We start from the raw sequence: 25,519 nt of genomic DNA on the forward strand, positions 1-25,519 counted from the left end.
GGCGCCCTGGGGATCGCCGGCCGCTCCGGCGGCGGGGCGGAGCCGGGTTTCCGGACGCGCTCGGAGGCGCCGTGCCCCGGGGCCGCGGGCGGGCCGGGGCCGGGGCTGGGCCGGGGCGGCCGGGGCGGGGCCGGGCGGTGCGCGGTGAAGAGGGCACACACGACAAACGGGGGGCGGTGATGGCGGCAGCGATCCCGCTGGAGCGCCGGTGTGAGGGGACGGCGATGGCGGCCCCGGCCCCTCTGGAGCGGCTGTATGAGGGGACGGCGCCGGGCCGCGGCGTGGCGACGGCCGGCTGGCGGCTCTGCCTGGCGCACCGCTTCGAGGAGCTGCGGCAGCCCTACGGTGCCGGCGATGTGTCGTTCCGTGACGTCCTGCGGCACATCGGACTCGCCTTGCGGTACGGGGCGGGAGGGTGGGGGAGATGGGGATCGGGCCCTTGCGGAGCCCGTCGGTGCTGCGGCGGTGCCCCGGTGGACAGAGGGCAGAGTACGGCGCATCACGGAAGGCCCCGGGCTGCCGGCTCCCCTGGCGCCAGCGCTGATGTAGACAGACCCAGGCGTACTTAAGGGCTCTTTAAAACCGAGCAGGAGCTGGGAGGGCTTGGGATATGGTTTGGATGGGGCTTTACCCCTACCTCTGCCCCCTGAGGCTCGCTGCCGGTGCCGCATCACCCCGAGCAGTGCCCGGCGCTCAGCTCCTGGCATAAGGCGCTTTTCGGTAGATGGAGATTAAGCTGGAGGTGAATTGGGAGCATTTTAAGAGGACATGTGCTGTAGGGGGATCAGGAATGGGGGTTCTCCTGGCTTTGCGTTAGGGTGACCTGGAAGTAAGCAGGAAAAACGTGCGTGGGAAACGGCAGTGTCGTGTTAACCTTTAGAGCGGCAGCCCAGCTGCTGAGGGTGTTTGCACACCCGTCACGATGAGCACTGAAGCCAGTGATGGTATGATTTATTTCCTGATGCTGTCTCTCTGTCTCCTGCCTCCATTTTCAAAGCTGCTTTTTCTTCCCCCTCCCTGCTCGATGACCTTGGAAGCTGCTGCTTGCAAAGCCTGATGAAGGGGCAGATAGCGGACCGCTTCGGGGTGACCTGAGACATCCCGGCATGAGCCTGGGCATAAGGGGAGGGAGAGCGTGGGTCATGCATGGGAGAGAAACGCTGCTGGAAAAGCTGCCAGTGCAGGTTGGGATGAGCTGAATGTGTAGGAGAGCGTGAAGTTCTGGTATGGTGAGCAGTGAAAGGGGAGGTGATTGCCCCTGCAGCAGCTTTGGGGTTCTGGAATGGAAGTAGCTTGTATCAGCCCTGCAGAAAGGTTTTAAGGTTCAAAAGCAAGAAACTAAAAGTCAAACTGTTGCCTCTTCCCTCACAAATTTAGGAGGTAGTTTGGTTATCAGCTCCATACACTTGCGCAGAGCAAACCCTCCGTGCAGGGAAGCTCCAGGTTTCTGCAGATGGCTGGTGTGCCCTGGCAGGGGGTCACAGCACGGATCTGGAGTAGTTAGGTAATGCACAGACATGTTCTAGTTCCACTGCCAATTTGAAGGGAAAGAAATGCCCTCCAGCTTTGGCAAGGAGCTTGGGAGCTGCAGAACACGAAGACTCTCCTGGTTATTCTGCAGCCCTGGCAGAGCTGTTAGCAGCCAGCGACTGGACATCGGCCACCTTTCTCTTCTTGGCTTGCACGATGCTGCGAGAAGCTGGCGGGGGAACAGTTTGCTATTGAGATGGCAGAACGGCTCAGGCAGTGGCTGGCTGTTAATTGCAAACCTCTCCTGCTGCGTGCTCATAGGAAGTCTGCTTTTTGAGACCCTATGTCACCTCCTTTGCAAGGAGCTGGGAAGCCACGCTGCAACTGTTCTGCCTGGGCACCCTGTTTCCTGTCACCAGAAACCTGCTGGGGAAGCAGCTGGGTTGGTTCCCTGGTTCTAGGTTAACGACACAAAGAAGTGAAATAATTTCCTTGAGAGAGAGCACGCTGCCAAAACCTCGCCTCAGCAGCCTAAAGCCAGGGCTGTCTCAGCTGGGAGAAGAGCAGTTGCAAGCAGATGTAGCTTGGAGATAGTGGCAGGCCCTGACTGAGGGTTGGTTGTGCAGGACAGGTTGGTTCTCATGGTGCCCTGGACCTCTGCAGGCAAAATGTCCTTAAACAGACAGACATGGAGGTGTAGGAATGGAGGGCAGCCTGCAGCCCAGAAAACATCAACCCGAGAAGGGTTTGGGGACCTTTGATATTGATGACTAAAGGTGAACATCCAGTGGCCACGTAGTCAAAGTGCGGTTGTGTTTGGTTGTGGAAGAGTGTGGAGGAGGAGTGTTGTGGGAAAGCCTCTCCCTTTTGCTTCTGGGGGTACATGTCTGGGGAATTACTGCTCACCTATTGCCCATCACCAGCATCCCACCAGCCATTGGAATAGAGCAGGCTCCCGCTTGGGTGACTGCCCTCTCAACACTATGGCATCGGTGCCTACAGATACCTAAAGGGGACTACAGGAAATATGGAGAGGGACATTTTACAGGGGCAGGTAATGACAGGACAAGGGGGAATGGCTTTAAACTGAGGGGAGATTTATGTTAGGCGTTAGGAAGAAGTTTTTCACTATGAGGGTGGTGAAACACTGCACAGGTTGCCTGTTGTAGGGCTCCCATGCCCCTGTTTGGCACCAAGGGCTATGTAGCCACTGGTTGGGTTTTGCCTGTCTGTTTGCTGTGGGAAGCTCATCAGCCTCATCTAGTCTGGTAGCTCTTTTCCGTATGCTAATTGTCTCCCTGAGGAAGATTTAACTTGGGGCGGTTCATTAGCCAAAGCCAGTCCTTTACGAGCGCTGAGCTCCTCTTGCCCGCAGTGGTGCTGGCACACCCAGGCTCAGGTGTGCCCCTGTTTGGGTGTTTCTGGATTCCCAGGCCTTTGGGTGAGGAATTATCTGATGGGCAGTGCCTGGCTGCACAGCTGGTGTGTGAGCAGAGATGAGTCCGCAGGCAGGCAGCATGGCCTCCTCCAGGGCAAGGCTGCCCCGTGCCATCTGCACCTGGGGATGTGGCACTGGCAGAGTGCTGTGTGACCATGGGGACGTGGAAGTGGAAGACCAAGGTTCATGTCTCTGCAGTGTATGGCTTCCCTGGGCTTGTGCTTCTGCTCCCAGACCTTCCTAAGTGAGGACATGCCCAACCAAGTATGGAGGTGGTGGTTCTTGTGTGCATTACCACTTCCTCATGGAAAGGCTGGGAGCCCTGTTCTTGAGTATCAGAGTGCTCTGTTTTCATGCTGTGCCCTTGCTCTGCCTGCTTATGTCTGCTGACATGGTGCAGATGGATGGCAGGGGCTGCCACCCCGTGTGCCCTGGGACACAGGTTCCAGTTGTACATGCCTACAAGAGGGATGTACAACAGCTGCAACATATGCTGTTCACATACTGCCTAGTGACACTGAAGGAACAGTGACGCATGCTTCCATCTTCTTTCATACTTCCCTTTCCCTTACAGGTACTTCAGGTGGTGGTACAAGAAGACCCGCATAGAGAAGAAATCCGCCTTCATTGACCTCTTGTGTGCTGTTCCTCTGCAGCAGATCTATGGTCAGCCTCCAGTTTGGGCACTGGCACAGTTCAGGGTGGGCAGGGGTTCACATGGGGCCGTCATGGCACTAGAGGGGGGGAAGTGGGACAAGGAGCTTCTGGGATATGGGCAGTGGGGTTCCTTGAGCCAGATCCCGCCATGGGGAGCATTGGGGGTGCTGATTTCTGGTGTCTTTGGCAGGGTGCCCGCTGGGCGGGATCGGAGGAGGCACCATCACCCGTGGCTGGCGGGGAGAGTTCTGCCGCTGGCAGCTGAACCCTGGCATTTATCACTATGGGACTGTCATCGCTGACCAGGTAGGTGCAGCAAGGCCTGCAAGGGATGCATTGGGTGGTTGAGGCATCTGCTGTCTGGCTCCTCTCACCCCTTCACATGCATCTTTCCTCTCCAGTTCACGGTGTGCCTGCGTTGCAAAGGGCAGACGGTTTACCAGCAGGTCTTGTCCACAGAGAAACCCAGCACTCTGCAGGGCTGGAACTGGGGGTACTGTGGCCACTATGCCTTCTACCATGCCCTGTACCCTCGTGCCTGGATGGTCTATGAGCTCCCAGGGCAAAACGTGGTGCTCACTTGCCGCCAGGTCTCTCCCGTCATCCCCCATGACTATAAGGTAAGGAGGTGGTGGCTCCGTGCAGGTTGCAACCCGTTCCATGGGAGCACCGGGTCACACAGCACTGCTGCAGCATGGCTTTCATGAAGCAGGTTGGCTGGGATGTGGCAGAGCTGCCTGCATGGGAATGAGAAAGCCTGGAGAAGAGAAGGCTCTGGAGGCCTTAAAAGAGTCTTACAGTCTGTAAAGGTGGCTACAAGAAATCTGGAGAGGGATGTTTTACAAGGGCATGCAGTGACAAGACAAGGGGGAATGGCTTTAACCTGACAAAGGGAAGATTTAAGATTAGACATTAGGAAGAAGCTGCTCACTATGAGGGTGCTGAGGTGCTGGCACAGGTTGCTCAGAGAAGCTGTGGCTGCCCCACCCTTGGCAATGTTCAAGGCCAGGTTGGACAGGGCTTGGAGCAACCTGCTCTGGTGGAAGGTGTCCCTGCGTGTGGCAGGGGGCTGGAACTGGATGAGCTTTAAGGTCCCTTGCAACTCAAACCATTCTGTGATTGGCACAGCAGACACAAGACTATACTGTGTGATGCTTGATGTGTCGTGTTTTGGTAGCAGAGGCTTGGAGTGGTGAGATTTTGACCCCTGAATATTGTCTGTGTATCAGGGGATGCTGCAGTAGTGGAGTTCATTACCTGAAGACAACCAGACTTGCCACCTTGTTAATGTTCTTTCCCAGCCTGGTCTCTTCTGCCCTAAGGCCCTGTCCTAGTGCCAGCTGCCAGGTGGAACGCTTGGAGGGCTTTTCCCCTCCTGGAGTAGTTGGCGTTGAAAGGGTTATCCCTGTTTCCTTACTCTTATCTCTGGCAGCTGCTCTTTCCCCTCTGAACTGTGCTTTGACTCTTTGTACTGCCTGTTTCCTGCCTTTGGTTTTTTCCTGTGACCATCCCAGCTCCCATCCACCCGGAATGGCAGGTCCAGGGCTGTGACCTTCCTGCCCAGAGGATCCGGTGATAGCGCTTTGGGAAGCCCTCAGCCTCTACTCATGGGTTGGTTTGTCAGCTGGGTGTTCCAGAGAGTGCTTTAGCTGGTTTTTGCCTGCCGTGCCCAAGGGAAAAGCTGCTTATTAGCAGGGCTTTCCCAGCTGGGCTTCCCCAACACTTCCCTGTGCTCCCAGGCAAGAGGAACCCCCACAGCAATGTGGGAGCTCGGGATGGCAGCAAGGGATGCCTCGACACTCCTGCTCATTCCCAGCCCCAGGCGAGGGTGGGAAGCTGTGCTGCTGACATGCCTGACCTTCCTCTTACCCCAGCAAAGCACGTGAGCCTGTATCAACCTGTTTAGCAAATGAGTGGTGAGACACCTATCTGAGCACTGAACGCTGCTTTCCGTCTGTGTATTGCCCCATGTGGGGCTTGCTAGTTCAGGGCTTGTGATTTGTGTTTTGTATATCCTGCCCCTGCCATTCCTCTATTCCAATTGCTGCTCCCCATCTTGGCAATGGGCTCTGAGACCAAGTTGTTCCTTGCTGTATCCCATGTGGTCTCCTAGGTAGTGGGAGAAGTGATGCTCCAGCAGCTACCCATGGAGCACCAGCCCTGTTCACTGCCTTGTCTGTCCCTGCCAGGACTCCAGCCTGCCAGTGGGAGTCTTCATCTGGGAGGTGGAGAATGGGAGGGATGAGGACGTGGACGTCTCCATCATGTTCAGCATGCAGAATGGCATGGGAGCGAAGCAGGACAGGAGCGGAGGGCACTGGAATGAGCCCTTCACCCTTGAGAAGGAGGGCGAGCGGGTTGCTGGTGTCTTGCTGCACCACTGCACGCGTGTGAACCCCTTCACCCTTGCCATCTCTGCCCGGGAGAAGGTAAAGGGCTGGCACTGGTGGTATGGCTCCTGCTGGGGGGGTTGTACAGCCCTACTGAAAGTGGGGGGGCTGGTGAGGGATGGGTGTGCAATGGGTTGGGGTTGGCACCCATCCTCAGTGCTTGACCACTGGAGCAGGGGTGGGGACATGATGTTCCTGAGGGTGCCCTCTTTGTGGGTGGGTGCCAGGAGGGACATAGGGAAGGTTTAAGATTGGACATTAGGAAGAAGCTTCTCCCTGTGAGGGTGCTGAAACACTGGCACAGGGTGCCCAGAGAAGCTTCCCTATAGGTGAACCTTGTAGGGTGTGTAGGCTTGGAGTTAGTAGTTTGGAGTCAGAGCAGCATGTGGGGAGCGAGTGTGATGTCCCAGTGTTGTTAAAGGGGACAAATGTGCATCTGCCCCTCAGAAGTACTACTCCCTGATGATGCTCTTCTCTTCCACAGGCTGGCACAGGAGTCACACACCTCACGGCATTCAATCCTGCGGGATTGGGTAGAGAGGTGTGGCAGGACCTCCTGCATGATGGCAGGCTGGAGTCACCCCCCGGTGAGTCCCTCTGTCCTCTGTGGGCTAGATGGAGGGGGAGTGGGCGGAATAGGTGGCCACACTGGTCACAGGGAACCCAAGCAAGGGTGGATTTCTCCCCTCCATCCACTTCAGTGCTATCACAAAAAGCTCTTAGTTATGCTGTCACTTATTCCCAGCTTTAGGCTGTCCAGATTTCCCATAGCTTGTCATGCTATCCTTGTTGTGGTTCCCCAAAGCCGTTTGCACCATTCTGGGGCTATGTTAGTTGCACATGCCAGTGTTTTGGCAGTCTGTGTAGTGTAGTCTTCACACTGAGCTGATGTTTCTGCTGAGTAGCCAGGGTGATGCCTGGCTGCCTTCCCTCAGTTCCTATTGCCACATCTGCAAGCTGGGCCTTGTCAGATTTGTTCTAACAGGCGTTTAGCAGTCCTTGGGGTTTGGTGCTGCTACCACTTGCTGTCCTCTTGTTACTATATCAGCTCCCTGAAGGCCCCTGGTATTCCCTTGACACTTCTGCGTCATCCTCCGTTGTCTGCTTGCTCCCTGGGCAGAAGCCTTGAAGCAGGGTGGTATCTCCCAGCCCTTGCTACTAACCTCTCATTGTGACCATTTGCCTAATGCCCCTGCCAGCTTTTGAACAAGGACAATGCTGACAAACTAGTGACACTGGCAATGGGCCTCTGCGAGATTCCTTGAAGCCTAAATTATGTAAATAGGATGTTTACATAAATATTTCCGGAAAACTAAATTTCCTGCCTAGTTGCACTCTGAGTTCTCCAGGCTATTGGAATGTGGTTTTCCATCATGCATGCCAAGCATTATCATAGCAAGAATCTGTGCTTCTGTTAAAATTGTTGCTCTAATGAGTTTACCTGGTACACATGTCAGAGCCAGCGTGTAATTATCCACCTGCCTCAGGGCTTTCTGTAAACACAGGCACAGTCCAAGCACCATGCAGAAAGCCTGGAAATGATGACTTGTCACTAGAAAGTCACAGCACCTCTGAGTGCAGCGCAGTTACAAAGTCATGGGATGCTCTGTCCCTTCCACTCATGCCTGGTGGCTTTTCCTGCCTGATTTGTTCCTCTGCTTTGATGACTAACTTCTTTTAACCTCTCCGCCCATGGCAGGTATTTTTTTCCTGCTTGCAAAAAGCAGTTACCTCGCATCGCCATCCCTGGAAGTGTTCAAAAAGCACATAGATGAGTGACATGGTTTAGTGGTGGATTTGACAGGCCCTGAGGGGACAGTTGGACTTGGTGACCATGAAGGGCTTTTCCAACCTCATTTATTCTGTTGTTCTATGTAGTAATGTCATCCCTTGAGATCCTGGAGATGTGCCTTCCAGGTTGCAAGGGGGTGCAAACATAGAATCTTAGAATAGTTAGGGTTGGAAAGGACCTTAAGATCATCTAGTTCCAGCCCCCTGCCCATAGGCAGGGACACCTCACGCTAGTCTCATTCCCATTGGAATGCATGGGAGCATCAGTTACCCCACCTCCATAGGGCTTCCTTGATTGCTCGTGGATACCTTTTAATGCTGTTTGTCTCCTGTCAGGTAAGAGCAGCCTGACAGAGAAGGGGGAGCTGACAGCAGCAGCAGTGTGCGCCAGCTGCACAGTGCCTGCCCGGGGACACAGAACGCTGGAGATGGCCCTGGCTTGGGACATGCCCTGCATTCACTTCGGCTCCAAGGAGAAGCTGCACCTCAGGTGGGTGGGTTGTGTCTCAAAGCCTCCTTCCTGCCTCTGGGTTTGAGTGCTGCCTGGGGAGCTTTGTGCCACCCATTCCCTGCCAGCTCACAGAGGGGACCATCTCCCCAGCCCCTGTTCCCCACTGCCCCTGCACTAGAAGTCACATTATCCTGGTATTCACTACAGTCCAGCCCCTCTCCTGTGCCGGGGTGGGCTCTTCCCAGCCTGATCCCGTGGCATACTCACCAAACCTCTGTTTGCAGGCGCTACACCCGTTTTTTTGGCAGCGGAGGCGATGCTGCTCCTGCTCTCTCACACTATGCCCTGACGCACTACAAGGAATGGGAGAGGAAGATTGAAGCGTGGCAGAATCCCATCTTGGAGAACAGGTAGGGTGGATGAGAGCACTTTCCCAGTGCCCTACTGGGACTGGTGAGAGCAGAAGCATCACCCCCTCATCCGCTGTGGCTGAGTTTCCCTCTTGCCTGTAGCCAACTGCCTTCCTGGTACAAGTCTGCCCTCTTCAATGAGCTGTACTTCGTGACGGATGGGGGGACCATCTGGGTGGAACTGCCCCCAGACTGCTGTGATGAGGACCTGCGGGGCCAGGCGGCGGCTGGCATCTCCCACCTCCTCCCTGTGCTGCGGGAGTACGGAAGGTTTGCTTATTTGGAAGGTAACTTGCAGGGACTCAATGGATGGTCCCAACTCCACCTCTCTCCCTGTTGGTGTCGCCAGGCGTTCTTAACCTGCTGTGGGGATGCTTTTCACACTCTGATAGGGAGAGGGCAGCACTGCTTCCAGCAGAATCACTTGAAGGACCAAGCCGTGTAGGATACAGCATGAAGTCTTCTGCAGACCCACTGTATATAGGGAATAAAACCCCTCTTCTAACAGGAGCCTCTGCCTTATGCTGGGAAAGAGCCCACCTTCCTGGGCCATGTGGAAAGGAGGACCTGCCCCTCCTTTCCTCTTCCTGTGGCAGGTCTCCCATCCCTCACCATCTCCCTGCTCCTTCCAGGTCAGGAGTACCGGATGTACAACACCTACGATGTCCACTTCTACGCCTCCTTTGCTCTTGTCATGCTGTGGCCCAAGCTGCAGATCAGCCTGCAGTATGACATTGGTGAGTGGCCCACAAGACTCTGGCTTTGTGCCTGCTGATGTCTTCACCTACGAAGGAGATGGAGGATTTGAGGCTGCATCTGCTGTAGAAATCTGTGCTGTGGAGTCAGCATCTTCCTCCAGCTCCTTCCTAGGTGAAGTGCTAGGCCCAGTACTGGCAAACCCACAATGTTGCTGCCTCAGTGTCTCTCTGCCCAGCAGTGGGATGCCTTCTTGCTGCACATGGGGTGCACAGGACCAATCCATGGTCTTATCAGCTCTTTTCATGCCCCTTGCAGAGTAGAACCATGTTTACAGACCCTGATGCTTTCAGTGGGCTTGGAAGCTGCTTGGTGGTGGCCCAACCAGTGGAGCAGCACAGCTCTTTGCTGGGCTATGAAAGGACTGAACCCCCTGGGCTTCCCTTCCAGCCTTGGGTGCTGCCACCCCCTTGCTGAAGGGGGTGGTGACAGCTGCATGTCACATGCTGTGGGGAGACTGGGGGCAGCCTGGTGTCCTCTGCCTTTTGCAAAGGGCTGGGATCTTGTAGGCTTGATCCTAGCCCAAAAAGCAGCCTGGCATGCTGGTGGCCCTGCCAGTGCTTGGAGCTCGCTGCAGCACCTCCTGCCTTTCTGATGTCTTGCTCTGTGTCCCCTCCAGCTGTCACAGTGATGAATGAGGATATCCAGCTCCGCCAGTATTTGATGTGTGGTCAGACAGCCCAGGTGAAGCTGAAGAATGTGGTGCCACATGACATCGGGGACCCAGGTAAGGGGTATGGATGGAGCGTATGGGGTGTGGGGCTGCTCACATAGCTATCTTGCGGTAGTTATCTCCCAAGCTGGGCAAAAGAGGTATAGTGCGTGGAATACAGTTTGGGAATGACAAGCGTGAGTGGTTTGGGGTGGTGGTGAAGAACATGCTGCATGGAGCTCACACAAGAGAGATGGGGTGGAAGCTGAGCAGTAGTAAGAAGGCTGCTCTTGACAGAGATGGCACAAGATGCAACATGTTATTTTAGTGCTGATGTATCACAGCACCCTTGGGACCTTGCTCCTCAGCAGGCGAGGGGACATTCATTGCTTACTGCCCTGCTGCATCTGCTCTATTCCTGCTTAGGTGATGAGCCATGGCAGCGTGTCAATGCCTACCTGATGCATGACACGGCTGACTGGAAGGACCTCAACCTGAAGTTCGTGCTGCAGGTGTACCGTGACTACTATCTGACACACGACTCCGTATACCTGCAGGACATGTGGCCAGTCTGCCAGGTATAGGGAGGAGATCACACTGTGGGGCATCCCCCTTCCACACTTCCCTTGGGAGCCATGCAGCATCCTGAGAGGATGGATGCTCCTGAGCAGAGTGTGAGGGGCTGCCAGGATTCAGAGGCTGTGTGACCATCTCCTGCCTCTTCTGCAGGCTGTGATGGAGTCAGAGCTGAAGTTTGACACGGATAATGATGGACTCATTGAAAATGGTGGCTTTGCTGACCAGACGTATGACGCATGGGTGGTAAATGGAGCCAGGTGAGCAGCAGAGCCAGATGGAAGTTTGGAGATGGGACCTATGGGGTGGGGAGGTATCTCAGAGCTAGAACTGTGGTCCCCATATGATGTGGGAGCTCTATGCAACCCATGAGGTGGCACAGATTGCTGATGGTTCTCTCCTTTGGCTCTGGCAGTGCCTACTGTGGTGGTCTGTGGCTGGCAGCAGTCTGCATGATGTGCAAGATGGCAGAGGTGCTCGGGGATGCCAAGATCCGGCAGAAGTATATGGACATCCTGAACAAGGGCAAGGAGGCATTTGAGAGGAAGCTCTGGAATGGTGAGCCCTTGCTGGTGGGGAACCACATTCACTGGCCATGCATCCCTTGGGAATGGGGTGATCCCTTCTTGGGTAACAAAGCCTTGCAGGGGATGGGAGAAGGAGGCAAAATGCCATCCCTGCAAGTGGAGGGGAAGGAGCAGATACCAGAGAGGGAACAGAGAGGCTATGATGGCCTGGAAAAGGAAAGAAAAAGAGACCGTTCTGGAAAAAAGTGTTCTCCTGCCTCACAGAGAGAAGTGTAGGGGCAGCACACATGAGCTGGGGTGCCAAACTATTGAGTTTAAACTGCTTCCTGCCTTTTCCAGGAAAATACTACAACTATGACAGCAGTGGGAGTGGCGCTTCCAACAGCATCATGTCAGACCAGTGTGCTGGGCAGTGGTTTCTTGGGGCCTGTGGCCTGGACCAAGGGGAATTTGAGGTAAGAGAAGGGGGATCCTGGCTGGGATGAGATGGGACCTGCAGTAGCAGGGCTGGCATGTGGAGTGGGTTATACATTACAGATTGGTGCAGGGGTCTCCATCCAGATATGCGCATCCAACAGCCTCCACCAAAGCACACATCGGTGCACCCTGCCTTAAACCAAATCTGCTCATGGAAAGGAAGGTCTCACTGGGGTTTGTTCTTGGCAAGGGGCTGTTTGTTGAAAAACAGGAGGAAAAAGTGTATGAAACTTCTTTTGTGTTAGTTGCTGCCCAGTTTAGATTCCTGAATTATTATCCTAGGGAACTAAGACTGATTTGGGTCCCTAAAGTCTGTTTCTCTTCATTTGGAAGAGGAGAATTGGCTGAAGGCTCCTCTTATCTGATGGCATAGCAAGAGCAGCTGCTGGTGCTGCAGCACCCGGAACAGAGCTGGGAAGTGCATTTAGCCCAGTGTGGGTCTTCAGAACAAGTGAATTGAGGCTGTGCCTGCGGCTGCAGGCAGAATCTGTCCCAGAGCCCGCGCAGTAATACCCAAACGTCCCTCTTGGGGGCAAACATTGAACTTGCTTCGGTCCGAAGATGCCGCTTTGCGTTTCCATAGCCTCAAGACTGTTGTTAACTGAAGGTGGCACTGTTTCTCTGCTGCCTGGTGAGCTTCGAGTTCACTGGAGGTGGGACTGGTAAACTACTCTCTCTTCTGTTACCATGGCTATCGAGGGCTTTTTTCCTAAGTATTTTGATATCCTGCCTGGCTGGCAACGCTCCTGGTCTTAACCTCATTAATACACTCTCGATGGGTGTACAGTTCTAATGAAATAGAAAATAAGCTAGTTTCTGCCAGAGATGGCTGCTTCACACCAACCCTTTCTGCTGATTCTGGCTCCCCAGCAGCAAATGGGCTTAGGTGGAAAGAAATCAGATCAAGTGAACTTGGATAACCTAGTCTCAGCTAGTCCTTTCCAGCTATAACCATTCTATGATTACCTCCAGAGCCACAACAAGGGAGAAAATGACTGTTTTGGATGCTGGACTTCAGCACAGGTAGAATGCATTTGCTGCCCTTCTTTTGAGCCTAACAAAGCTGTGTGGTTGGACTGCCCAGGCTCCCTTGGCAAGCTTCTGCCTTGTGTCATCGCACCTTTTGGTCGCCCTGGTTCTGGTAGCACCAGAGTGGCAAGAAAGGTTCTTGGGCTGTGCTGATGACCTGCAGCTGCCTGGCTCTTCCCTGCCTTACAGACAGATGTCAAGGTAGCTCTGAGACTTTGCTTCTTCTCTTGGTTACACCACAGAGTTCTCATTATGTTCTCATTATTTTCTTGTTATGTTCTCATTATGTTCTTGTTATGGCTTTCTTGTTGTTAAGTGGGTGTGGGGTGGAGAGAAGCCAGCCCTTTGGTTTCAGCATCGAGTCTTCAACCTTCCTTTTCTCACCAAGGAAGTGACTTTTTCTGCACTGACACTTCCTAATTTTACTGCCAGTAATGAAAGCAGTGCAGAAACTGTATTTAAATTCAGTTGTGCACGGAGGCTTTTTAATTTAATGCAGTCCTGGCTGTGTTACTGTTCCACTGCTTTTGTTTTGCTGTCAGGTGTTTTCGTGCGCAGGTCAAGTTGATTTTGGTTTTGTTAAAGTCTGTGGAGGTTGTTTTGTTTTCTTCTTTTGGCAAGAGCTTACTCAGCTTGATACTTCAGTCTGTTCTCATAATTGTTTTGAGCTCTTGGCATTAGTTTGTTGAACAACTGCCTTGGTTTTGGTTTTAGTCCCTTATTGGGAAGTGAAGGTTTTTACTTCCTTGTGATAATAGACTGAAATGGCTGTTTATCCTTCAAGCACTGCTGATGTTTCACAAGACTTAACTTTCATTTGGAACAAAAGTTCCAGATCTCTCCTTCCAGACACAGAAAACCATCAGGCGTCCTGTGCATTTTAGTCTGAGCTCTTCATCCCCTCCTCTCATGTAAAACTCACCTCGGTCCAGACCACAAACACTTGCATCACTGCCTGATTACAAAATCGAAAGGATTATAGAGTCCTTTTGAAATCATTCAAACCTAAGCCCTGTTTGGTTGGGGATTTTTCTGTTTCTTGAATTGAAGCTTATTTCTTAATTTTCTTCATTATTTCCCCAAAATTCCCAGCATTTACCCAAACAAAACTACCACTATCCACAGCATTCACTTTGCAGCTGCAGGATGTATTCTAGTCTCATCAGACTGGCTTTACCCTAGTCTTTCCCTTCGGCAGGAAGGTGCCTTCAGCCTCAATGATCCCTGACTATTCTTTGGCCACTTCTGGCTGGTGTCCCATCTCTTGTAGGTGTTGCAGTGCCTTTTGTATCTGGTGCAGGTGTGCTGAGAGAACAGGAGAAGGTCTGGACCTCAGTCATTGCCTGGGAATTGAGCAGTGGTAACCTTAAACTGATGGGCTTAGTCCCCAAGGTGGGAATAGTGTGGTTGGCCTGGTCCCCAAAGCAGACTCCTGAGAGACGTGAGGGGTTCAGCCAGTGCCTGAAGGTGGAGAGGCTGTAGGTTGAGACACACTAGTTTGAGCTGTCAGCCTCCCCAGGAGGAAGGTGGAATGAAGTTCAGCATCTCTTCTGTTGAGCAACTGTGCTTTTCCTGTCTTTTCTCTTGTTCCTGTCTTTTCGGGGAAAGAGGGCTTTTCATTTCCTCCTGTTGTTTTCCTGAGGTGGCTGTTTACCCAGCGAGCAGTGCTGACCCCTTTATCATTGAAAGCTTCACCCTGCTCCCTGCAGACCCAGCTGAGGGATCTGTGTGTGCACTGAGCCCAAAGCCCCCTCTCTGTCCACCCAGGTCTTCCCCAAGAGTCACATCGTCAGTGCCCTGAGGACCATCTTTGAGAAGAACGTCATGAGCTTTGCTGGTGGCACCATGGGAGCAGTGAATGGCATGAGACCTAGCGGGGAGCCCGACACCTCCAGTGTGCAGTCCAACGAGGTGTGGGTTGGTGTGGTCTATGCCTTGGCTGCCACCATGATCCAGGAGGTGAGTGGTGATGCTGGCCCCTTGGCACATGCCATCTCCTTTGTGCTCTGTGGATGTGCTGATGTTCATCTTCCCTCTGCTGCAGGGGCTGGTGGAAGAAGGCTTTCGTACAGCAGAAGGCTGCTACCGGACAGTTTGGGAGCAGCTGGGGATGGCTTTCCAGACACCAGAGGCCTATCGGGAGAAGAAAGTCTACCGCTCGCTGGCTTACATGCGTCCCCTTAGCATCTGGAGCATGCAGCTGGCTCTGGAGCGCAGAGCCAGCCAGACACCAGCACCCACACAGCCCACCCGGGTCCCCAACCACCCCTGAGCCCAGTGGCACGGGGCAGAGCAGCAGGTTCACCAGGAGGGCTGGTGGAGGCCCTTCTCGCCTGCCTGGTAATACTCACATCGCTGTCTTCCTTCCCTACCTCCACTACATGTCCTTCACCTCAGGGGTCTTCCAGCCACCACCACTGAGCTTGAGGTGGGGACAAGAGGTGCAGGTACCAACTCCTCAGCAAGGAGAGGAGCGGGATAAGGAGGTGCTGCTGGAGCCTGCGCCTCCCTTTCCCCATTGCTCAGGGCTCTGACAGCCTGCAGCCCCCGCCCCCCCCAGCCGTCCTCAACCAGAGCTGGTACCTTGCCTCAGAGCACAGGAGCCCTCTCTCCTGTGATCAGTAGGCTGGGTAAGGTGGTCTGCAGGGCAAAACCAGTGAAAAACAAAGGAGTGTGTGTGTGTGTGTGTGTGTGTGTGTGAGGACATGGGACTGGTGCATGCCAGCACATGGATGCTGTAGTTGTTCATCACTTTTGTGACACTACAACTAAAGACTGGCTCTGCCCCAGGGCGGATGCAGTCCCCAGGGGAGCCCCGGCTTCCTGGGTGATGACAATCTGTGACAATCGAGCCCAAGCAGCAGCAGTAGGACCTGGGCTGGTACCATGGCCCCCCTCCCTGCTAGTGCTAGGGTGGACAGCAGAGCACGTTTTAGGGGATGAATCATTTAAGTTCTTAATAAATTTGTCCAGCTGTGTCTCTTTTGTGTGTGTCTTCTGTGCTGGGGTGGGGGGGCAGCCTGAGGAGGGAGACCCTGCATTGTTCCCTGTTTCCTTACTGGGCTGGGGATAGAGGGAGAGCCAACACTCAGCTTAATTGGAGAGGGCAAACAATTAGCTGGCTGCCTCTTGTGGGGACTGCTAACAGGAGCAAGATGTGCAGGGGACATAGGACCTGCCCCTTGCTTCTTCTCTGTTCCCTCCTTGTCAGAGGAAGGCAAGGAGCTTAGCGTGCTGCCTGGAACTGGCTCTGTGTGCCTGCCCTTGACAGAGTCATGTTCCTCACCTGCCCAGGGCTGGGCACCTTGCTTTGTTTTCCTAATTTCTGTGCCAGGTCAGCCTTCAAAGGCTGCACCTCCCTGGTTTTGTGGGTGCGGGGAGGAAGCCCTGCACCCAGGTTTAGCTACAAGCTCTTTCTGCCCACTGGAGAGCCTTTTGCTCTAACACCCTCTGAACTGTAAGTGCCATGAGGGTTGGGGTGAGAGGCAGCCTGTCCTTCCCCCCTGTGCCTGTTCTTGCTCTGCCTGGATGCTGGTGCAGGCAGGGCATTGCTGTGGTGGCCCTGCTGCCATCAGGTGATAAATGTCACTCTGCAGGGAAGCGTTTCCACATCCGCCTGGGCACAGGAGTAACATTATCCGGGAAAGGGCAGGTTCTCCTGGATATGGCCCCCCTGGACCAGGCAACCAGTCCTCCTCCCATGGCAGCGCTCCCTTAGGGTCACTGGGCTGAGGCTGGGGGGGGGGGGGGGGGGCAGAGGGGGGCCAGGATATGGTGCAGCTCACTTGAGCTGCCCACTTCCTTCTGTGTTGTGTTGGCACATGGTGATGTCCCAGTCCAGCTGGCAACGTACAAAACCAGGTACCAAAGGCAGCACAGCCTCTGACCAGGCTGGGTTTGATCGCTGCGACCCACCAGCAATGCTCCTTAACCCCAAGGGACAGGCTGCCTGCAGACTTCCTCTCTTAGGCTGGGGCATTCAGGCTGTGTTCAAGGGGTACTTCTGCTTTTTGACTGTATTGCATCAGTAATACGCAATAATAAACCAGTAGGCTCAGCTTTCAACAGCAACTGCATGGGTAAAGCTATGGGTTGGGACCAAGATCCTTGGTTACAGATATGATTTTGACTAATACTTGCCCGTAACACTATTTTTCAAAGCTGACTCAATCCTGGTTTGTGCAGGAAGTTTAATTGTTCATTAACCCTTTATTCTTATTATTCATTAACCTTTATTATTCATAAACCCCTGACACACACAGATTTAAACCAAAGCCCTGCCAACTTTTAACTTCTTCAGCACTTTCTGCTTTGGACTTGTTCCCTGCCTGCCTGTTCCCCCTTGCCCACTCCCCTGCTGTGCCAAGGCTCAGGAATGGCATCTCAGGATTTAGCCATAGTAATGATTTCCAGGCTCCAGCCGCTTCGCTGGCTGCCCTTTGGAGGGTGCAAATCTCACAGAGATACCCGAGGTATCTGCTTGTTTTGGTTTTGACTCCTCCAAGGCTGGTCAAGAAATCTATGTCCTTGAGCTCTGAGCTGATGCCTGCACTTTCAAGATACGCTTCTGGGACAGGGTTTGTTAAATACTGGAAAAAATAAAGGTTTTGCGAAAGCAGAAGAAATACTGTTTGTGTGATGCTAAAAATGAAACCTCTGCCTGTAAATGAGATGTGGGTTGCTATCAGCAGCAGCGTGAGTGCAGAGACCTTGTGTTGCTCATCCCCATGGCCACTGTAGCCACAGGGAGCTCCTTGTACCAAGGCAATGGCAAGGCGATGACAGCAATGGGGTGATGGAAAGGGGGTCATGGAGAGGGAGTAATGGAGAGGGGTTGAGGGAGACGGGCTACTGGAAAGGGGGGTATGGAGAGGGTGTGCTGGAGGGGGGTGAAGGAGAGGGGGTGCTAGGGGGTGATGGCAAGGAGGTGAAAGAGGGGTTGATGGCGAGGGGGTGAAGGAGAGGGAGTGATGGGGTGATGTCACAGGGGTGAAAGAGAGGGGGTGGTGGCAAGGTGGTGATGGCGAGGGGGTGACGGGATGATGGCAAACGGGTGAAGGAGAGGGGGTGACAGTGAGGGGATGATGGCAAGGGGGTTGTGGTGAGGGGGTGATGGCAAGGGCGTGATAGGGGGTGATGTCAAGGGGTGAAGGAGAGGGGGTGCTGGAGAGGGGGTGAGAGTGAGGGGGTGATGGAGATCAGTGAAGGAGACGGGGTGATAGGGGGTGAATGCAAGGGGTTGAAGGAGAGGGGTGGTGGTGAGGGGTTGATGGCGAGGGGGTGATGGAGAGGTGGTGATGGAGAAGGGGTGATAGGGGGTGATGGCAAGGGTGTGAAGGAGAGTGGGTGATGGTGAGGGGAAGAGGCCTGCCCTTCCTGCCCATGCAACATTTCTAGACTGACCAAGCTCATTGTCACAAAAGTCGGCCTCACTCCAGGCAGCACCTGGTTGCCAAAAACACAGCCAAAGCAAACAGTGGAAAAACATACCTTATCATTCAGTTCATTTCTAAGACAGAGGGAAGCAAACAGAGGGGCAGGAATTTCCCGCAGGCAGCCAGCTCTCTGGCCAGGTACCCCTCACTGGCAGGGGTGCCATAAGGCTGTGTGCTTCCTGCAGAGAGGAGAGGGGAGCACTGAGGTGCTAGCAGCAGAAATGCAATGCTCCCCAGCATGGGTGGTGGTGAATATTGCTGTCAGAAGAAAACTGGGGCTCAAATTGTGAGGTTAAGGGAAAGCAAATCTGAGGAAGTATATCTGAGATGTTGCAAAGAGTTGCCTTGTCTCCGTTTTAGGTAAAAGAGCATTTTCTGATGAATCCTCCACAGTCGTTTGCTGTGATGCCTGGAGGAATTAAAACACACATGTTCTAGGAGGCTGCCTTGAAAATGACTGAGGAATGGGGTGAAGAGTTCTGGTTTGAATAAAGCCATTACAGCCTCTCCAGCCAGCAGCAGTATAATGTAAGGGGAAAATATATAAACACATACTTAAAGTTATTTAAGAATCCCTGCATCGATACAACCTTTGTCATCATTAAAATGTGATGTCCAAAGTATTTGGGGAATGCTTGTTTTCCATAAACAGAGCAATTCCAACAAAAGCCAGTTTGTAAAAACAACAGCAAACCTACATACCAGCCTTGAGTGAGAGGAGGACAAGTGTTCTGAAGCCTGATCTCTGGCTGCATCAGTATTGGGGGTGGATAAAGCAAAGCTCTTAAAGGAGCCTTTCGGATGGGTTTGCACAAGGATGCCTGGTGAGGAAGAGGAGGGTGAGGCTGTGTGCTGCAGTGATATTGGGATGCCCTGGGTAAGGCTCCTTAGCACCCTTTACACACCCCAGGCACAGCAACGGTGTGGAAGAAGGGGTTCAGAAAGGATATGAGGGTGGTTTCCCCTGTCTTGGTGATCACTGAACTGCAAGAGCCAAGGTTTCCCCATGAGATGCCAGGGTAGTGTGAGCAGGGAGGGACTGTTTCAGCTGGCGTTTCTGGGAATATCTGCCAGCAAACACACTTTCATCTGTCCGGGAACTACAAATTTGGGAACACCCAGATTGCACAACGCCACCGGTGATGCTGCCACCGCAGCCCCAGAAGCAATAAATAGGGGAGAAGCAGGCACATGAGCAGAGCTCTGTGAGGAGAACACCCCCAGGTACAACTGCTGCCAGCTGCTGCAGAGATGGTGCACGCAACCCCCTTCCTCCTGGTGCTCAGCCTGGCCATGGTGGCCCCGGTCCTCTCCACAAGAAAGGTAATGGCAGGGCTGGGATGCAGGGGCAGGGTGGGCAGGGGCTGCACTGCAGCACTGGTGATGGGTCCCTTCCACCCCAGTGCACCTTGACCGGGCGTTGGATCAATGACCTGGGCTCCAACATGACCATCATGGCCGTGAATGAGAAAGGTGAATTCCTCGGCTCCTACCACACGGCTGTGACGGCCACTGGCAATGAGATCAAGGTGTCACCGCTGCAGGGGTCCCAGCACCGCACGGACAAGAACAGCCAGGCCACCTTTGGCTTCACCGTCAACTGGAGCTTTTCAGGTGTTTCTCCTTCTCCACCTCCCTTGTTGTGTCCTCAGAGCTCCACTGTGCTGTCCCCAGAGCCCCCTGCCCTTGCTGTGATGTCCATGATGCTCTTCTGCCCTCACAGCAGTGTCCTTCATGATCCCTTCCTTTCCCCTGTGGTGTCGGTGTCCCCCGTGTTCTCACATCCCCTGTGCTGTCCCTGATGCTTCCGCATCCTTTACTCTGGAGCCCTTTGGCTGGTGTCACCTCCCAGTCTCAGGGTGCAGAGGATGCTCTGGGGGGTTGCTGTGTGCCCATCTCTACTCGAGACCCCTCCTGCCTGCTCTCCCCATTACCTCTGTCTGAAGAGGGCAGGGACAGCCTGGGTCTCCTGCCCCTGTGCTGGGACAGGGTGCAGGGCACTGACCCGCCACCTCGTCCATGCTCCTCTTCACCTCCTGCCCCATCCCTGCAGACTCTGTCACTGTGTTCACGGGCCAGTGCTTTGTGGATGAGGAGGGAAAGGAGGTCTTGAAGACGATGTGGCTCCTGCGGTCAAATGTGGACAGCATCAAGGACGACTGGAAAGCCACCATGTGAGACCATGCCCTGCAAAGGTCCCCTGAGCATCCCCAGCAGTGATGCACCTCCTGGTGCTCAGTACCCCCAGAGCTGCTGGTGGTGACCAAGGATGGTGTCCAGGGGTCCCACCACAGTGCATCTGCTGTTGGAGGAGACAGGGCTGGGTGGGCTTGTCCTGTGCAAGGCTGCAGTTCCCACCCTCACATCTCCTCCTCCTGTGTCCTACAGGGTCGGCACCAATGTCTTCATCCGCCTGCGCCCAAAGAAGGAGTGAGGCTGATGGGAGTTCCCGAGCTGGCTGCAGTGTGTGTCCCCCCACTCCTGATCCTCACTGCTTCTCACAATAAAGCTTTGCTGCAAACACCCACCATCTCTCGTTGTGCTGTGCCTCAGCCCCCACATCCCACCACCCCTTCCACAGCATCCCTGGGGGTCGATGACCTCCCCTGTCACCATCCCCCGTGCCCAGCGTGGGGGGTACCGAGCCGCTCCGTGGGGCTCCGCTCGCTGCGCCGCGGTGGCCGGTGGCCCGTGTCCCACCGCGGTGGCCTTTGGCCGGGGGCCCGGCATGGGCGGCCGCTACCCCCTTCCGGCATAAAAGAGCCGGGGCGGGCACGGGCCGCAGCGTGGGCAGCGCTCGCAGCCCCAGCACCGCTGCTGCCATGGGGACCAGCGGCTGCTGCCTCCTGCTCGCCCTGGCGCTGCTCGCTCTGCGCTCCGCCGTTGCCAGGAAGGTAAGGGCAGCCGGGGGGCCGCGCTGCGCCGCGCCGGGTGTGCTCAGCGCGCAGGGTGCCTGCAGGACGGCTGCTCTCCGCGCTGCCATGCTGTACTGCGCCGTGCCGTGCTGCGCCCTGCGCTGCTGCGCCCTGCACTGCTGCGCCGTGCCAGTGCCCCGCTGCTGCGTGAGCGGCCAGGGGGCTGCCTGCTATTGCTGCGCTGCGCTGTGCTGCCTGGTGCCGTGCCATGCCGTGCCGTGCCGCGCTGTGGTGTGGCACTCTGGCGCCGTGTGCTGCGCAGTGCCCTGCTGTGCCGTGCCCTGCTGTGCCATCCCTGAGGTGCAGCGCGAGCAGCCGAGGGGCTGCCTGCTCTTGCTGCGCTGTACTGTGCTGTCCGGTGCTGTGCCGTGCTGTGCCATGATGTGCCATGGCATGCCGTGCTGTGATGTGTAGTGCCACGCTGTGCTTTGCCACCATGTGCTGTGCTTTGCCACCGTGTCCTGTGCCATGCAGTGCTGTGCCAGACTGTGTTTTGCCACCGTGTGCTGTGCCATGCTGTGATGCACCGTGCTGTGTGGTGCTGTGCCACGCTGTACTTTGCCACTGTGTGCTGTGCTGTGCAGTGCCACGCTATGGCACCCCTGGGGCACAGTGTGCATGCCTTTAGGGGGTTGCATGCTTTCATGGTGCCATACCAAGCTGTGCCACAGAGCATAGAGTGTTTGTATCCGAGGGGCTGCCTGCCCTTGCTGTGTGCTGTGCCGTGCCATGGTGCAGGACACATGACCAAGGAGGCTGCCAGCTCTGGCTGGTCACCTACCCGTCGTATGGGGATACCCAGCACCCCTCTGCCCTGCCATGGGATGGGGAGGTGCTGTTCCCATCCGTCCCATCTGCCATGCAGAGGGGCTGTGCCAGCCCCATGCATGTGGGGCACACATCCCACTGCTCAGGCACGATGGAGGGTGGGCTGTGGCTTGGCACTGCCCAAGGCAGCCACACAACCCCCGGTCCCCAGTGCAACCTGCAGGGCTTGTGGAGGAACGAGCTGGGCTCCAACATGACCCTCTTGGCCCTGGACGCAGCTGGAACCTTCTCGGGCTCCTATCACACTGCTGTAGCAGCCACCAACAAGCAGATCCTGGTGTCACCGCTGCAAGGGGTCCTGCAGCACTCCAGTAGCAAGGGGCAGCCCACCTTCGGCTTCACTGTGCAGTGGCAGTTCGCAGGTATGATGATACCCAGCAGAGGATCCTGGGGCAGCCAGACATCCCCTTCCCATGCTGGCAGTGGGGTGCCACCACACACCCCCCATGCACCGAGAGAAACCATGGCTGTGTCCACGGGTCAGTCAAGTGCTCACACTGCTGCCATGGGACTTGGTGTGGGGAGAGCTGTCTGTTTGGGGTGGCTGGGAGGAGAGTCATCTGGGAGGGTGGCAGGGGTGTCCATCTGTCTGGAGGGCAGCAGGGATGTCTGTCTGTCCAAAGGACACGACATGGACAATACCCATCTATCTGTCCAGGCGATCTGGAGGTCCCTCTGTTTGTGCAGAGCAAGTGGTGGGGGGTGTATGTCTGTCTGTCTGCCAAAATCAGGTTTCTCTATCTGGGGAACATATGTGGAAATCAATCTGCCTCAACTGAATCCCAACAGACTCCATCACAGCATTTGTGGGCCAGTGCTTTCTGGACCGCCGTGGGAAGGAGACTCTGGAGACAACATGGCTTGTGAGGGAAGAGGTCCCATCCCGCAGAGACTCATGGAGAGCAACAAGGTGAGCCCAGTCCCTGCATTAACAATAACCCTAAAATTAAATTTAATCCTAGGCCGACCCCACAAACTAATGATAGAACTAAAACTAAACATGCCCAAAAATTCAGCCTAAGCATAACACTAAACTTAAGCCTAAACTTAAACATAGACCTAACCGTAATCCAAACCCTAACCGTAGCACTAAACCTAACTCTAATCCTAACCCTATCGGTAGCCCTAACCCTAATCCTAGCCCTAGCTCTAGCCCTAACCCTAACCCTAATCCTAGCCCTAACCCTAACCCCAACCCTAACCCTAACCCTAACCCTAGCCCACAGCCCTGCCTCCGCTCTGCTGACATGTCTTCCTGCAGGGTCGGCACCTCTATCTTCACCCGCATCAAGTGATGGGGATGGAGATTGGAGCTGCTTGCATCCTGCTGTCCCACCTGCATTCCTGAGGCTCTCCACTCTCCTGGTCCTGGGCTGGGCTCCTCCTTGCTCCCAGTATCCTGGCTGGAAACACACCCTCACTCTGTGCTGCTTCCTCCCAGTGCTTCCCAACATCCCTTCCCAAAGCTTGCTGCCCCCATACATGGAGCTGAATAAACCTTTCTGTGCCTGGAAAAGAGCTGTGCCCTGTGTGTCCCTGGGGTGCAAGAAGCCACCCTGTGCCCATGGGCAGAGTGAGGTGGTGGCAATGGGAGGGCAGGGAGGTGTTTTGCGGGACTGGGGGACAAGGGGAGGATAGAAGCTGGGTCATCCTGCTTCCACATCGTGGCCTCAGGCCCCTGCAGGCGCCTTCTTGCCCCTGGATCCATGTGGGGCATCTACAGGCACCCTACAATGGGTGTCCCCAGGCAGCATCCCTGGTGTGGAGCCCCATCCCAGCAGGATGTGGGCCATGGTTGGGGTCAGGGTGAAGGCTGCACATAGGAAAGCCAGCACCTCACCTGGCATCATCGTCTCTGCACCCCAGTCTGCCTCCTCTTCCCGTTGAACTCCCTTTCCAGCTGTTGCTCTGGGTGTGGGTTCATGGGTACATGTAACAGGGGAGGGCTGGGTGCCTGCTCCCACAGAGGGGACCATGGTGGGGTTTTGGAGTGATCCAAAGTCTAGGAGGGGTTCTATAGGGACCATAGGAAGGACAAGTGGCTCCAGGGATAGCTACTGGGCAGACTGGGCGGCTAAGGCCAAATCCTAGAGGGATCCATGCTGGATATATGCATGTATGCTTGCATTTCCCGCTATCTGGTTATCACCTGACCAGCCAGAGGGTGTAACACGATAAGGCTCCTTTTGGGAACTCAGATTCAGAGGACAACACCTGCACATTAAACTTTGTCAGTTCATTGGTAATGAAACCACACACATCAAACAATGCCCTTTGCACGGGCAGGTCCAACACGTGAACTCACTAATTTATCACTTCACTAGCTCACGATGTTCCCAACTCACAAGTTACCCAATACATAACATGCAGCTCCCAGCTTGGGTGCTCCTGAGCATCCCAGGAATGGGCTGGGAGAGACAGGAAGGGCTCAAAGGACAGTGCTGCTTGGGGAACGTGGGGCTGCTGGGGGAAGAGACTGATGGATGGGGTAGGGACAGCCAGCACACAGTGCCTTGGGGAAGCGTGGTGCCCTGTCCACCATCCTCTTCCTCTCACAGTGTTCCTGCCATTCCCCAGCCTTCCTCAGCCTTTGCTCCTCTCCCTCCTTCCCTGCTGAGCTCTGGGGTTGCTCTCAGCCACGCCAGGTCCTCAGCAGTGCATGGAACAGAAGATCTTGTCCATTCTGAAGAAAGGATTTCTATAAATACATTTCTGACTGTTCACAACATGACTCTGTGTGTTCAGATGCAGTTTACGATGCGGCATTCCAACAAAAAGCTTATTAAATTTTCCTTCCAGTAAATGAGGCTTTTACGATAAGAATGTGAATAGAAATAGGTATGATAAAAAATATTCTGGTTTTACCTTTTGTCTAGCTTCATTTTTTGGCCTAACTACAATTCTGTGGCTTGATTGAGTGTTTTCTTTGTTACCCTGCAAGAACCCATGTTGTGCTGTGAGAACTGGGGCGCATTGCTCTCACCCAGACTTGTGTATGCAGAAGAAGGCAGCTTACAGAATCAAGGATGAGGCAAAGATCCTGCTTGCAAAACTGAACAGAAACAGAAAGCAAAACCACAGGTTTGCAGGAAGCCAGCACTGCCAGTGTCAACACCACTGCTCCCAAGCCACACTTATCATCAGCCCCATAGGTTCCCCACGTCCCTGCCCTGCCTCCCATATGGCCCCGCATCCCTGCCCTGCCTCCCATATGGCCCCCACTTGGATGCTTCAGCAGCTGCCCTGCTCCCCTGCAGCAACAGCCCACCCTGGCCTCATCCTGCCCTGGTGTTCGCTGCCTTCTTGCTCACATCTGGTGCATGTAACAAGGGCTGCCCACTTCTAGACCTCTATGAGACACAGGGCCAGGGACCCTCAGGCTGGACAACACCAGTGGGCAACCTGAGGCAACCTGCCCTATACAGAATCAGGATGGTTTGGGTTGGAAGGTAGCTTAAAGCTCATGCCAACCCCTGCCATGGGCAGGGACACCTTCCACTAGAGCAGGCTGCTCCAAGCCCCGTCCAACCTGGCCTTGAACACTGCCAAGGATGGGGCAGCCACAGCTTCTCTGGCACCCTGTGCCAGTGCCTCAGCACCCTCACAGGGAAGAACTTCTGCCTAAGAACTCACCTTAATCTCCCCTCTGTCAGGTTAAAACCATTCCCCTTGTCCTGTCCCTACAGGCTCTTGTCCCAAGCCCCTCTCCAGGTTTCC

The 25,519-nt window shown here is 54.8% G+C and overlaps 2 protein-coding genes across 4 annotated transcripts; both read left to right on the plus strand.

Annotated features, from left to right (window-relative positions):
- Positions 1–115: 115 nt before the first annotated feature.
- Positions 116–15,602, plus strand: GBA2 (glucosylceramidase beta 2). Its single transcript, XM_061477190.1, has 17 exons — positions 116–400; positions 3,483–3,574; positions 3,756–3,871; positions 3,967–4,185; positions 5,755–5,994; positions 6,440–6,542; positions 8,083–8,236; positions 8,482–8,607; positions 8,710–8,894; positions 9,240–9,344; positions 9,983–10,090; positions 10,442–10,593; positions 10,745–10,851; positions 11,007–11,149; positions 11,458–11,573; positions 14,392–14,583; positions 14,669–15,602. The coding sequence occupies exons 1-17, from the start codon at positions 180–182 to the stop codon at positions 14,894–14,896; spliced, it is 2,607 nt and encodes an 868-aa protein (XP_061333174.1). The 5' UTR covers positions 116–179; the 3' UTR covers positions 14,897–15,602.
- Positions 15,603–19,228: 3,626 nt separating this feature from the next.
- Positions 19,229–23,318, plus strand: LOC133281506 (avidin-like). Of its 3 annotated transcripts, none has more exons than XM_061477156.1 (4): positions 19,229–19,382; positions 19,463–19,673; positions 20,113–20,233; positions 23,064–23,318. In XM_061477156.1, the coding sequence occupies exons 1-4, from the start codon at positions 19,311–19,313 to the stop codon at positions 23,095–23,097; spliced, it is 438 nt and encodes a 145-aa protein (XP_061333140.1). In that variant the 5' UTR covers positions 19,229–19,310; the 3' UTR covers positions 23,098–23,318. The 3 variants fall into 3 exon arrangements, with proteins under 3 accessions (XP_061333140.1, XP_061333138.1, XP_061333141.1); XM_061477154.1 differs by lacking the exon at positions 23,064–23,318 and adding an exon at positions 20,448–20,586; XM_061477157.1 differs by lacking the exons at positions 19,229–19,382; positions 19,463–19,673; positions 20,113–20,233 and adding exons at positions 20,795–20,953; positions 21,954–22,164; positions 22,592–22,712.
- The last annotated feature ends 2,201 nt before the right edge of the window (positions 23,319–25,519 follow it).

The sequence above is a fragment of the Pezoporus flaviventris genome, unplaced genomic scaffold, assembly GCF_033815535.1.
Source record: "Pezoporus flaviventris isolate CSIRO_AGI_PZ_B2104156 unplaced genomic scaffold, CSIRO_AGI_Pfla_v1 ptg000100l, whole genome shotgun sequence".
NCBI classification, from domain to species: Eukaryota; Metazoa; Chordata; class Aves; order Psittaciformes; family Psittacidae; genus Pezoporus; species Pezoporus flaviventris.

Excerpts from the sequence above, each read along its gene's own strand:
- GBA2 (XM_061477190.1), top strand. The coding sequence starts at position 180 with ATGGCGGCAGCGATCCCGCTGGAGCGCCGGTGTGAGGGGACGGCGATG. Across the intron at positions 6,543-8,082 it reads CAGGCTGGAGTCACCCCCCG|GTAAGAGCAGCCTGACAGAG; the intron begins GTGAGTCCCTCT and ends GTCTCCTGTCAG. Across the intron at positions 10,852-11,006 it reads TGGGTGGTAAATGGAGCCAG|TGCCTACTGTGGTGGTCTGT; the intron begins GTGAGCAGCAGA and ends TGGCTCTGGCAG.
- LOC133281506 (XM_061477154.1), top strand. The coding sequence starts at position 19,311 with ATGGTGCACGCAACCCCCTTCCTCCTGGTGCTCAGCCTGGCCATGGTG. Across the intron at positions 19,674-20,112 it reads CGTCAACTGGAGCTTTTCAG|ACTCTGTCACTGTGTTCACG; the intron begins GTGTTTCTCCTT and ends CCATCCCTGCAG. Across the intron at positions 20,234-20,447 it reads GACGACTGGAAAGCCACCAT|GGTCGGCACCAATGTCTTCA; the intron begins GTGAGACCATGC and ends TGTGTCCTACAG.